The following is a 12,181-nucleotide window of genomic DNA, read 5'->3' as shown; positions in this document are numbered from 1 at the left end:
GCTCAGGTAGGCCGTGGCATTTAAATGATGCCCAATTGGCACTAAGGGGCCTAAGTGTGCCAAGAAAACATCCCCCACACCATTACACCATTGCATTGAGATATTGAACAGGTGTTCCTAATAATCCTTTAGGTGAGTGTACATGTTTGTGTACACATAGGGCTGGGCGATATGACCCAAAAAATTATCGAGAAAATGTCTTCCATATCAGTCGATATCGATAATTATCATGATAAATAACAAATCTTTACTCCTGTCAAATTTAAAGGCAGATTTTTGCTCCTGAATGAAAATTGTAAAAAACCAGACAGTTAATAATGGTTTTAAACTACTTTTTATTCAGAACATGACAAATACAAATACTAAAATCTTGTTTTAATGTTCATGCATCTGTATTAAATGTAAATCTATTTTTTATGAAATCAACACATTTCTGACACAAAAGCAGCAGACTACTGTCACTTTAAGAACCAAGACAGACTGTTTTAAGTTTCTATATACTGAGTAACAGCTGTTTATGTTCACTTAAACAAGAAAGAAAACTTAGTTCAGTGATCACGCGTGTGTTATACATATACGAGCTATACACGCTGATAAATGGATGTCAAGAGTGTCACGTTGCTGTGGGAGCGCACATACGCATACACAATATTCACTGCAGTGGTGGATCTGCTGTTTTTCCTCAGTTTCCTGAATTAGTGAATGTCCTGTTAATATACTTTTAAAGCTGTGCGGACGTGTGCGTGCGCAAGGCGGACGTTGAATGAAAGTACAGTATACTGCACCTATTGTGTCTGCTGTGTTTGACGAACCCTGTTTGCGCGTCCAACATTACACACAAGAAAATGTTTCCGCGCATTTGGATTCCGTGATTCCGTCCGCGTTGTCCGCATCGCGAAAATCATAGGTCTCAACTAATAAATGAATAACTTGCCTCATCTTCCACTCCTTCAAGTCTAACTGACACTGTGATTGTAAAGCAAGAGCGCGTGCCGCATCTGGAAGTGCTCGCGCAACATTACGCACAGTGCGTAAACATTATCGATCACTTATCGAACTGTCCTTATCGTTTTATCGAAAAAGTTTATATCGGTAAAATTATCGTTATCGAATTATCGCCCAGCACTATGTACACATATACACATATTATATGTGTACACATATAAGTGATGTCACATTGTGTTCATAAATGGTTTGGGTTGACTGGGAATGGTGCTTTGCTTTGGGATCATTTGAATATCTACAAACAAGAATTATCTTATATTCTTTTATTTGAATGCATTTGTATGCTGAGCATATTCACTGAGGTTCTCGTAAACGATGATAGGCTGAATATTTTAAGGGTGATTTCTGTGTTTTTGTCTGTGTCTGTTTTTCTTCACCTTGAACAGACAGCGGAAGATTGAGTAGTTCAGCAGAAATAACACATCTTGTGCTTTGTGTTGCATTGCCTCTGCAGGTGTTTCAGATATTACAATTTACTCTGTGCCATTGTGTTTCACTCAGGATATTTTCATGTTCATAACTCGCCAGCTGAAGGGTTTAGAAGACACCAAGAGCGCCCAGTTTAATCGGTATTTTTACCTACTCGAGGTACGTCACCAAAACAACACAATCTAAAGCTCATCCCAGGGATTTTAAAACAATACCTGACCTCTTCTTTCCTCTCCTGGCTCTAGAACATTGCTTGGGTGAAGTCGTACAACATCTGTTTTGAATTAGAGGACAGCAATGAGATCTTTACTCAACTTTACAGAACGTTGTTCCAAGTGATCAAGTGAGTGTTTTGTTTATGTCTGTCTATTTAGATAGTTAGAACTTCAAATTTTTTTGTAATAAACTTATTACTACTTATTATTGACATTGTACATACCATGGTACGGCAGCAAAGTCCTTGATTATTACGCCGGAATGAGATTATAGTCCCTAGCCATATTGGCCTAGAAAATAGCAACTTTAAATTTTCTGTCAGTCTTGGTACACGATGTAACTACAGAAGAGTCAAGTTTTAAATAAGAAAAATATGAAACTCTTTGGGGTTTTTTAGCGGGATGCTAATGGTCTAATCAGATTCAATGGATTATCCTAAGCTATGCTAAAAGTGGTACCGCCAGACCCAAGGAGCAGCTAAATGTTTTCCAAAATGGTAAAAATCTTATTTTTAACTGTAGGGGAGCTGGAAAATGAGCATATTTTCAAAAAAAGTGGAATGTCCCTTTTTAATAGAGTACTCGTTTTTCAGACAGGTGCAATTTTTAGAGACTACTTTTTTTCCTAGTATGGAATTTAGGACATTTGTGCCGCATTGCTTTTCTGTACATCTGAAGCAATGTAAAAGCCCTATAGAAATAAAACTTGACTTGATCGTTGTTTCTACCACCTCCTGATTATGCTGTACAGCTGTGCATCTTCACACAATGGCTGTCATAATTCAGTAAAGGACTTCTTGGTTTACTGCGTTCTGTTTGAGATGTTAATGGGAAGCTGCAGCCTATTTGTTACCTCCTAATGAGCTGTCAGCCTCCTGCATGTTGCTATTATTCCCTTGGATTCGGTCAGATGACAATGATGTGTGCAAATCCCAGGTGGGAACCCTTCAGTGCATGTATACTATAAAGGCTGCATACATCGGGGGCGATTCATCTCGGCCACTGAGGTTCGCTCTGTGCTTGCAGCAGAGCTCGGCTCTCATGTGTACATGCAAAAACCTAAAAGTGTTTCTGTCATGCCCCATTGCACTTGTTTCTCATCCTGCACTGCTATGATTTTATTGTCTCATCATGTTTGTGTCTACTGTTTCTCTCTGTAGCAATGGACACAATCAGAAGGTCCACATGCATATGGTGGATCTCATGAGCTCAATCGTCTGTGAAGGAGACTCTGTATCACAGGAACTACTGGATACTGTTCTGGTGAACCTGGTCCCTGCTCACAAGGTACAGAGAACCAATGTATTTTTTATATATAAATAGTGACAGACCAATACATTGCAGTGGCCAATATTTGTGTTTTTTTTTATCTTTTCAATCAACTAATTTAAAGGTGACATAGAATGATTGAACGGAGTATTTATCCTTGTTCTGTGATGTGACATGTAGACTAAATTTTTTTTGTTTGGGTCTGTAACGCCTTAGAAGCTTCCTAAAAACCTCTCTCAGATAGCTCTATTAAGGTGGGGGATTTGCACCTATTTGGCTCCCCCTACTGGCTTAACTTGCAGTCTCTTTACTGATTGGCTGACTTTGCTGCCACTCAAAAAATGTAGGCAATTATTTTAAAGTGGAGGGGCAGTTAGATGCCTGTGATGTCATAAGCATCAGTTTTTCAGATTGGGCTGTTTTCTGGCTGACATTTCTAAAAGAGGAATTTCTATGAGACTGAGATGTTTAGCACTTTTTGTATGTTTGTGAATGTGGGTAGACTACCATTATTCAACAAAGACAAGGTAAAATGGTTTTTCATTCTCTGTCCCCTTTAATTTTCACAGTACATATGTTGGGTCTCTTTTTTTTAATACTTAAAGGGGACGTTTCACAAGACTTGCAAATGAGCTGATCTCTGTACTAAATGGCAGTGCTGTGGTTGTATAGTGCAGATTAAGGGGCTGTATTATCCCCTTCTGACATCACAAGGGGAGGCAAATTTCAATGAGCTATTTTTCACATGCTTGCAGAGAATGGTTTACCAAAACTAAGTTACTGGGTTGATCTATTTCACATTTTCTAGGTTGATAGAAGCACTGGGGACCCAATTATAGCACTTAAACAATGAAAAAGTCAGATTTCATTATATGTCCCCTTTAAAAAGGCAATATCTATAAATATGCATTGCAAACCAGCCACATAAAACAATATACTTCAACCTAAATATAAAACAATATTTTCAATGGCAAATACCATGCTTTCAGAGTCACAGCGGAGCGTGGTGCCTGATGCCAAGGGTGTGTGTACAGAAACTGCATTAATAAGTGTTTTGTGTGATCTCACACAAATACAGATTCATATTTTTTATTATAACCTTAATTGCTTCTTTCTTCAGAATCTCAACAAGCAAGCTTACGATTTGGCCAAAGCTTTACTGAAGAGAACCGCTCAAGCCATCGAGCCATACATTACCAATGTAAGTAAATCTGATTTATTACTGTATTACTACAGAGTGTCAAAATCATGCTGACTTAAAGGGATATGTAGAAGGTCTCCTCATTTGTTAAATCTTAAAAATCCCCTAATGAATCTCCAAGTGTCGACTTCAACCCTGACCACTTTTGAAAACGTAGTCACGGCTTGCAGCTTTAACTGGAGATCAGGTGTATTTCCTCTTTCTGAAACGGCTTGTTGAGCTTAAACATATTCATCAGAGACACCAAGACGAACGAGCAGTGCAGTTGTGCCGTGCACTCTATTCCCTCTTGTGCTCATTAAATACAACAGAGATCGTGAGAATAAACTTGAAGGTCTTGCAATAACTAGCAAATCTTTGACGCCTGGCTTTCTTCATACTTCGTATTGGCTACATTTATTGGCGGATGCTATTATTCCAAGTGACTTGCTGTGCATTCATGTTTATGTATCAAATTTATGTATCTCGTCTTTGAACCCATGACCTTTGACTTGCGGTGCTACAAAAGCTTGAAATAGCCTCTTTCACCCCTGAAGCAACCTTCAAAGCTAATATCTATGTTGTGAGATGGTGGAAAATGGATACGAGACAGGCGTTTGAATGGGCTCTTAGTGTGGCATGCTAGACGTTGATGGATTCAGTTGTATGATGCACAGTTTGGCGTGTGTTAGTTTTTTAACCAGGTGCTGATGCTGGGCAAGACCTCCGTGAGCGACCTGTCAGAACACGTCTTCGATCTCATACTGGAGCTCTACAACATCGACAGCCATCTACTACTGTCTGTCCTGCCTCAGCTGGAGTTCAAGCTTAAGGTAAGCGATGCAAGCATTTGAAAGTGTGTATTGAATTTAGATCATGATTTTAAATGCAAGTCAATAGTCCCTTTCACACATACAGTCTTTACTGGTAATTTACTGGTAAATTGCAGTTAACATGTCATGTGTGAACAGAACCTTTCCGGTAAATCAGTGCTCCCAATTTACCAGTAAGACAGGTTGTAAGATTAACGGTAATTTGCCGGTAAGCGCTGTGTGAACGAAAAATATAGCATTCCGGCATTTAGATGACGTCAGACCGTGCTGACAGATCAGGCGGGCCAATCAGAAAGTTTTTTATACAGGTGACGCGGTTTCCCCCAGACTGTTTACGGACGTTTCCACACACATGTTGCTTAAAAGTCGAGCACACCTGAAGTTAACATCCACATTTCTTCACCAAAGTTGTTTAAAACAGCTTACCATCTAATTGCCAAATTGCCGATGTCCTTAGCACACCATCTGTGAAGCCTAATGTGCAAACGCGCAGGTTCCGTTTGACGCCGCCTAACGCAATGTTGTTTGGTCACGAGCAACTTCGCGACCGTTTGCCACAGATGTGAAAACAACAAAATACGGACCGTGGATATTAAGTCATAACCCGCCGTTTACAAATACGACACGGACGGAGCTCGCCGGCCGCGCGCCACAGGTAACTTCCGCTTTCTCTCCGAGTTTACCGGTATTTTGATACTGATGTGTGAATGATGTCTTACTGGTAAAAAGACGGAACGTCACTGCATGTGTGAACAGCACATTTTTGTATTTACTGGTAAATTCATTCTAGTAAATTTATGGTAATCTACCAGAATTACTGTGTGAAAGAGGCTAATGACGCCTCTTTGCTGGTTGGGAATTCCAAGATGGCCGCTCTTCTGGTGGCTTCACTTCTGATATGTTACGTTAGTGTTCTAGGCACAATCCAGTAATTTATATAGATCAGTAGTATACACCACATGTATATGTATGTATATATGCAGGTTTAGTTTGTGATATCCTCGTATATGAATGTTATCAGACCGTTTGGAGCTTGTTGCTTCATGTATTGTTTGTCTTGCATCAGTCAATTCTAAGGAACTTAAATTGATAATGGGTTCACATATTATCTGTGCTGTAACTAATGACCACTTGCTTTGTTTTCTACAGTTATATCAAGAAAACCCACAAAGCTTTTATTGTGTGCATTTGTGTTTTGTAGAGTAATGATAATGACGAACGCCTGCAAGTCGTGAAGCTGCTGGCCAAGATGTTCGGAGCAAAGGATTCAGAGCTGGCTTCACAAAACAAACCTCTCTGGCAGTGCTATCTTGGAAGGTGACGCTCATACGCCACAGGCATATTAATCCTGTAGTTAATTTTTCTGTAAAGGTGTAAGATTTTAACTATCTGCATTCCCTCAGGTTCAACGACATCCACGTCCCTGTTCGACTGGAATGTGTGAAGTTCGCAAGCCATTGTTTAATGAACCACCCAGACCTGGCGAAAGATCTCACAGGTATGAATTATCTAATATGGCACAATCTGTGTTTCTCCAGAAGCATTTTTTTTGTCAACTCCGATGACTCTTTTATTTTTACAATGAATATGTGATTTTCTTTTGTCCTGCAGAGTATTTGAAAGTGAGGTCACATGACCCAGAAGAGGCAATTCGACATGATGTCATTGTGTCTATTGTAACAGCATCCAAAAAGGATCTCTCGCTGGTCAATGACCACCTGCTAAACTTTGTGAGGGAAAGAACACTTGATAAACGGGTAAGCACTGACATCTTTTCAGCTCTATTCAAACAACACTAGGACATTGGGTGGATTTATTTATTATTCCTTTCTCAGTAAAATATACAGTGCAAATTGCCTTCTGTTTTCAGTGGTCCTATGAGAAATCTGATCCTGTCTAGATAGGAACATAAGATTGTGGTGTATTTTTCTTTCATGACACCTCTTTTTATTTGTTGTTGATTTAATACAACTTAAGTCAAATTTCATGCATAGAAAATTTTGTGCTGCATCTAACTCTCGACAGGTGTCTCTTTCATATGTCTTCACGAAAAACATAAACAATCGTTGCACTCTGTGGATTCTCATTTGTAAGCGCATTTGCAGCATTATGCCACTGCAGTAGTGCTGTTTTGTTATAAGCGCAGTAAGGCGCTGGCTCAACTTTACAAGAACAACTGCGATTGAAAAATACATTTTTCTAATAAGAACTATATCAGGAGATGTTAGCTATATTTCGTGGATGTTGTGCAGGTGAACCACTGCAAACACCAGTTGAGGCAGTAATGGTGTTGGGCAATATGCCCCATATTAAGATTGTCCTATCGTCAGCCTGTGAGATCACCGATACACAATAGTAGTTTACTCATTTATTTGTTCATTTTTTTACTTATTTATGAGTATTTTGAGTTATTAATTGTCCACCAATCAAGTCACTGCGCGCTGAGGTCAAAGTTCTGCAAACTAACTCTTATTTGGTGTCACCATACTTACTCGTATAACTACTCATTTAACAGTCTTTAATAGGAAAAACATGGAAGTGTTTGGCTTCTTAAAGGATAATTCCGGTATTTAACACTTTGAGTCTCATTTCTGGTTTGTTTTGGATGAACTACAGTGATGGACACAGAAATTTTGTAAATCACGTCTTGACTTTTCGACTCATTTAGAAACGTCTCTTGACTGCTTCAGAATGGAAGTCAATGACCATGCACAAAATGTCTTTAAAACAACACTTAACGTTCATTTTCAAAACTGTACTACTCACCGAGTGGTTTGTGGTGTTCGTTGATGATTAAAAACAAATATATTGGCGCAATGTATGATTTCAATCCGTGTTATTTGCTATTTTTTTCAGATACCTCACAACCCCGTATATACTTCCACTCTATATTTGAGTCTGACGCATGAATGAACGTAGTCCAACAAACTGTAATAAAACGGTAGCATACTTTCAAAATCAAGTTTATTTATAACACTTACACCATCCAATATGTTTTTTTCATCGGCAGAACAATAAAGAAGATATTTTGCAGAAACCCCGGTGCTCCGTCATGCAAGTCAACAGATCCGCACACTTTAACACTCTGGGGTCGACTGCGGCGCGGGCGCCGCCAACTCTTTATTTTTCAATCACTCCGTAAAGAGACTTAGATAACTCTGCTGATTTTGGACATACAGATATGATTTATACATCATTTAAAACGTTAAAGTGTCTAGTTTTTTTCTGTCCACTCCCAATAAAAACAGAATGTTGTGCTTTTCGCAAAATTAAGAAAATAAACATGATGCGCGTTTTGTTCTCTCTCCCTCAGTGAAGCCATTTCAGAAACGCGTCAGAAAATTAACTCTAAATTCACGAATACATGTCATATAAACAAAAGATAAATGTCTACATAATGATTGGAATGTCAGCTTTTAAATGATGTAAGTTAGATCGAAAACATATATTGTCATTCGGTGTAAACTGTATGAGAAGTAGGAGAGGGACCGTCTTTCTAATGTTACCTGATTATCTGTAATGAGAAGAGATCGCCACGCCCCCGCGCCATTGAAGTGAATGAGCAGAGACATCCATATGCATAACTTCTGCCTCCTGCAGTCAATGGATACGCAATCCACAACCAAGTCTCTCCATTCCTTGTCGTTTCATCCGATTGCACCAAAACATGACATCTAAATCCTTATTTACTTGCGTATGTGTGTCAGTATCTCCAGACGCGAGTGTTTTCATTGTTCTTCCGTCAAACATTTCACGCGAGGGGAACACACATAAACAGACACACGAGTCATGAAACTCGACGCGGTTTTTGGTATTCTTATAAAATACGCGATTGAAAACAGTACAATCCTTATTTACTTGCGTATGTGTGTCACTATCTCCAGACGCGAGTGTTTTCTTTGTCTTCCGTCAAACAGTTCACGCGATGGGAAACGCATGCACAAACACGCGAGTCAGGAAATCAACGCGGTTTTTGGTATTCTTATAAAATACGCGACTGCAAACAGTACAATCATTATTTAGTTGCGTCTAAGCATATATCTCCGCACAGCACGTTTATTAAACACAGGATCACTCGCATGTGCACACATTTGGCGCTTTTCCATTGCATAGTACCCCACGGTTTGGTTTAGTTTGGGTCGGGTTAGTTTACTTTTGGGAGCTTTTCCATTAGGTGCAGTACGTGGTACCCGATACTTTTTTTCGTACCACCTCGGTTGGGGTTCCAAGCGACCCGAGCTGATACCAAACGTGACGCGAAAACACTGTAGATCACTGATTGGTCTGAAAGAAACGTCACTATCAGCGTCATTGCTAGAATGTAAATTAGCTTTACCTGTGATAGGCTAGCTTGCGCTGTCTGGAGCAAACATGTTGTCATCTGCTCTGCTATAAGTTCCAAAACTCCCTTTTAGCGATGAAAAACATCCACATGTTGAGAATCAGGGACACCTTAACAGTTTTTTTCCAGACTTGCAGTTTGTGGCGGAACATTCGCGACGAGCACGTCAGCATTATGTTCTTAAATGCAACTTCATTTAGGCTCAGCGGAGCGCCGTCAGCTGACGCCGCGGGTGTTTGAACGAAACTGTCATGAGAGACAGAGGTAGTGATAAACGCGATGTGTAAACATCTATTTGTGGTGGCCAATTTTAATTTTGTGGCGGACTGAGAAATAAATAAATAAATGAATGAGAATGTAGAACAACGCTCTCCTCTCACTTGTATGATGTCACAGCCGTATGCAGCGCAAATTTAACGACACGCCTAAAATCCCTCCCACTGCGAAGTGATACTAAACTCAATGGAAAAGCTAACCACGCCAAAGTGAGGTGAGCTGACACGACCCAAACTAAACTAAACCGTGGGGTACTATGCAATGGAAAAGCGCCAATTGTTAATAGGCTTGTTCGACTTAATGCGGCGCCACAAGAACCGGCAGCCGAATGACGTCAGAGTTTCGCGAGAGCGATTTAAAAGCAAACTCTTCCATATGATTTCGCGGATCGCTCTCGCGGTAGTTTGACGTCACCCGGCTGTCGATCTTTGCGGTGCCACATGAATTCGAACATGCCGACTGCTTTCATGAGCAACACGTGAGGTAATGGCGGCGGCTGTAAACAAACATTGAGCAAGTTTATCGTGCACGTTTATCATGCTTGTCCCTTGTTGTGTTTCTACTATAATGATATAATGATTACAAAAACACAACTAGTCCAAACAACGATAGGCAGTTGTTCTTTTGAGCTTTTTGCTGCACACAAACCCTGTGTTCACTTTGATTAGGCTACTATGGTTTTTAAAAGGTAACTTATAGCCTACATGTGAAATTAATGTTATATATATATATATATATATATATATATATATATATATATATATATATATATATATATATATATATATATATATATATATATATATATATATATATATATATATATATATATATATATATATATATATATATATATATATATATATATATATATATATATAGCCTATATTGTGTGTGTATTTACATTTAAATGAAAAAGTAAACCATCATGGTTTACTACAGAGAAAGTTACATTCCTGTTGAACATCCCCACAAGGCTCATGTGGCTCATTATGCAACCCTTTTGTCTCTCAGCTGTCAATCACTGATTATTCAGGAGCTTTCCCCGCCTCCACGCATACAGCCTTTCCCAAGCAAAAGTGTCTTAGAAATTCTAAATCAATATCTTGCTTTATGTGAACGAGTAGGCCGAATGATTTTCACATCATTTTGAAGAAAAAACTCTAGACTACTAGATCCTGTTTTGGAAAGTCTTGGGAAAACATGTTTAGAATTAGTTTTGTGGACTTATATCAGTGACTTAAAATTTTTGCTTTTTCAAAAACCACGCATAAACATTTTTCTCTCAAAAATACAAACATGTACATACATGTTGATTATATGATATTGTAGCCCAGTTTGTGCTGAACGCAGTGTTATGAGACTTTTGCCATTAATATGTGTTTAAGCAACTGAAAAAAGCACAAATGTCAGTGCATGTCAAAACTTCCCCAGGGCCCTAAAAACCCCTTAGACCCCAGAGGGTTAAGAGCTAAAGCATATATATCCAATACAACAGTAATCCCCCATAACTCTGTGTGACATATTGACGTCTTGTGAAGCAAATCAATCAGTTTTTGCAAGAAACTGAACGTTATTTTCAACATTATTAGCGTGAATGCCAAAGCAAGAAGCGCGTTTTCCGTTTGAGGAGATCTTCCACTGATGGCGTTTGGTGGCTGTTGGCTATGGATGTTGGTCTCTCTGCGCCACCTATAGAGCGGGAGCGTGAAGTGCACTTCCTGCTTGGCAAAAGCTCTGCATTAACGCTGTAAAATATTTATATATATATTCGAATCTCAAAACTGAAAATCGAATGTCAACCCACGGAACGAATATTCGAATATTCTTTTCCAGCCCTACAAATATGGGAAAAATTTATTCTGAGAGAAACCGAGCGAAAAAACTACAACCACATGTAAACAGACTCTTTTCTGTTTCCCGGCGGCGGAGTGATATATCAGCGAGCAATGAGTCTTCCAGAGAAGTCAATGGAATTTTACAAAATGCCAAATAAAACACGACAGAAACTGTATTTCGCTACACAACTTGTTTTTAATCATCAACGAACACCACGAACCACTCGGTGAGTAGCACAGTTTTGAAAATGAACATTAAGTGTTGTTTTAATGACATGAAGCAGTCAAGAGACGCTTCTAAACGAGTCAAAAACTCAAGACACGACTCATTGTCAAAATTTCTGTGTCCATCACTGTAGTTCATCCAAAACAAACCAGAAATGAGACTCAAAGTGTTAAATACCGGAATTATCCTTTATTTCATCCCTGTTTGGATCCTAAGGAATGAATGGGGCTAGGCTAAATGCTAACACATTCACAACGCACTGTACAAAAATTAAGATTAACATGCATTTGAAAAAGCAACACTCGTCAAACATAATTATTAAACATATTCTTTATTATCATAAAAAAAATACCTGAAAAGGTTTGAAGAACAGCAATATAAATATATCCTTAAGACATTTCCTGGAGCTGCCTGTCATCATAGCTGCGTGTGTATTATTCTTCGTCTACAGCGCATTTTGAGTTTCCGCACGAGAGCGCCCTCTGGCTTTTGGATGTAGCGGCATTTCCCCCGTAATTCATTGAGAAGCATAGCAAGCATTATCGGCCGATCAATCGGAGCATCCCTA

At 39.1% G+C, this 12,181-nt stretch overlaps 1 protein-coding gene across 3 annotated transcripts in view; it reads left to right on the top strand.

Moving 5' to 3' along the window:
• Positions 1-12,181, top strand: part of pds5b (PDS5 cohesin associated factor B) — a 43,803-nt gene that overhangs the window by 7,138 nt on the left and 24,484 nt on the right. For all 3 annotated transcript variants that reach the window (XM_055196973.2, XM_055196972.2, XM_055196974.2), the window contains 8 exons: positions 1,507-1,593; positions 1,680-1,777; positions 2,810-2,936; positions 4,039-4,119; positions 4,791-4,931; positions 6,133-6,248; positions 6,335-6,429; positions 6,543-6,688. In XM_055196973.2, the coding sequence (XP_055052948.2) occupies positions 1,507-1,593; positions 1,680-1,777; positions 2,810-2,936; positions 4,039-4,119; positions 4,791-4,931; positions 6,133-6,248; positions 6,335-6,429; positions 6,543-6,688 (891 nt within the window). The remainder of the gene's footprint in view (positions 1-1,506; positions 1,594-1,679; positions 1,778-2,809; positions 2,937-4,038; positions 4,120-4,790; positions 4,932-6,132; positions 6,249-6,334; positions 6,430-6,542; positions 6,689-12,181) is intronic.

Source organism: Misgurnus anguillicaudatus, chromosome 24 (assembly GCF_027580225.2).
Source record: "Misgurnus anguillicaudatus chromosome 24, ASM2758022v2, whole genome shotgun sequence".
NCBI lineage: Eukaryota > Metazoa > Chordata > Actinopteri > Cypriniformes > Cobitidae > Misgurnus > Misgurnus anguillicaudatus.
This window is presented reverse-complemented; position numbering and strand designations above follow the sequence as displayed.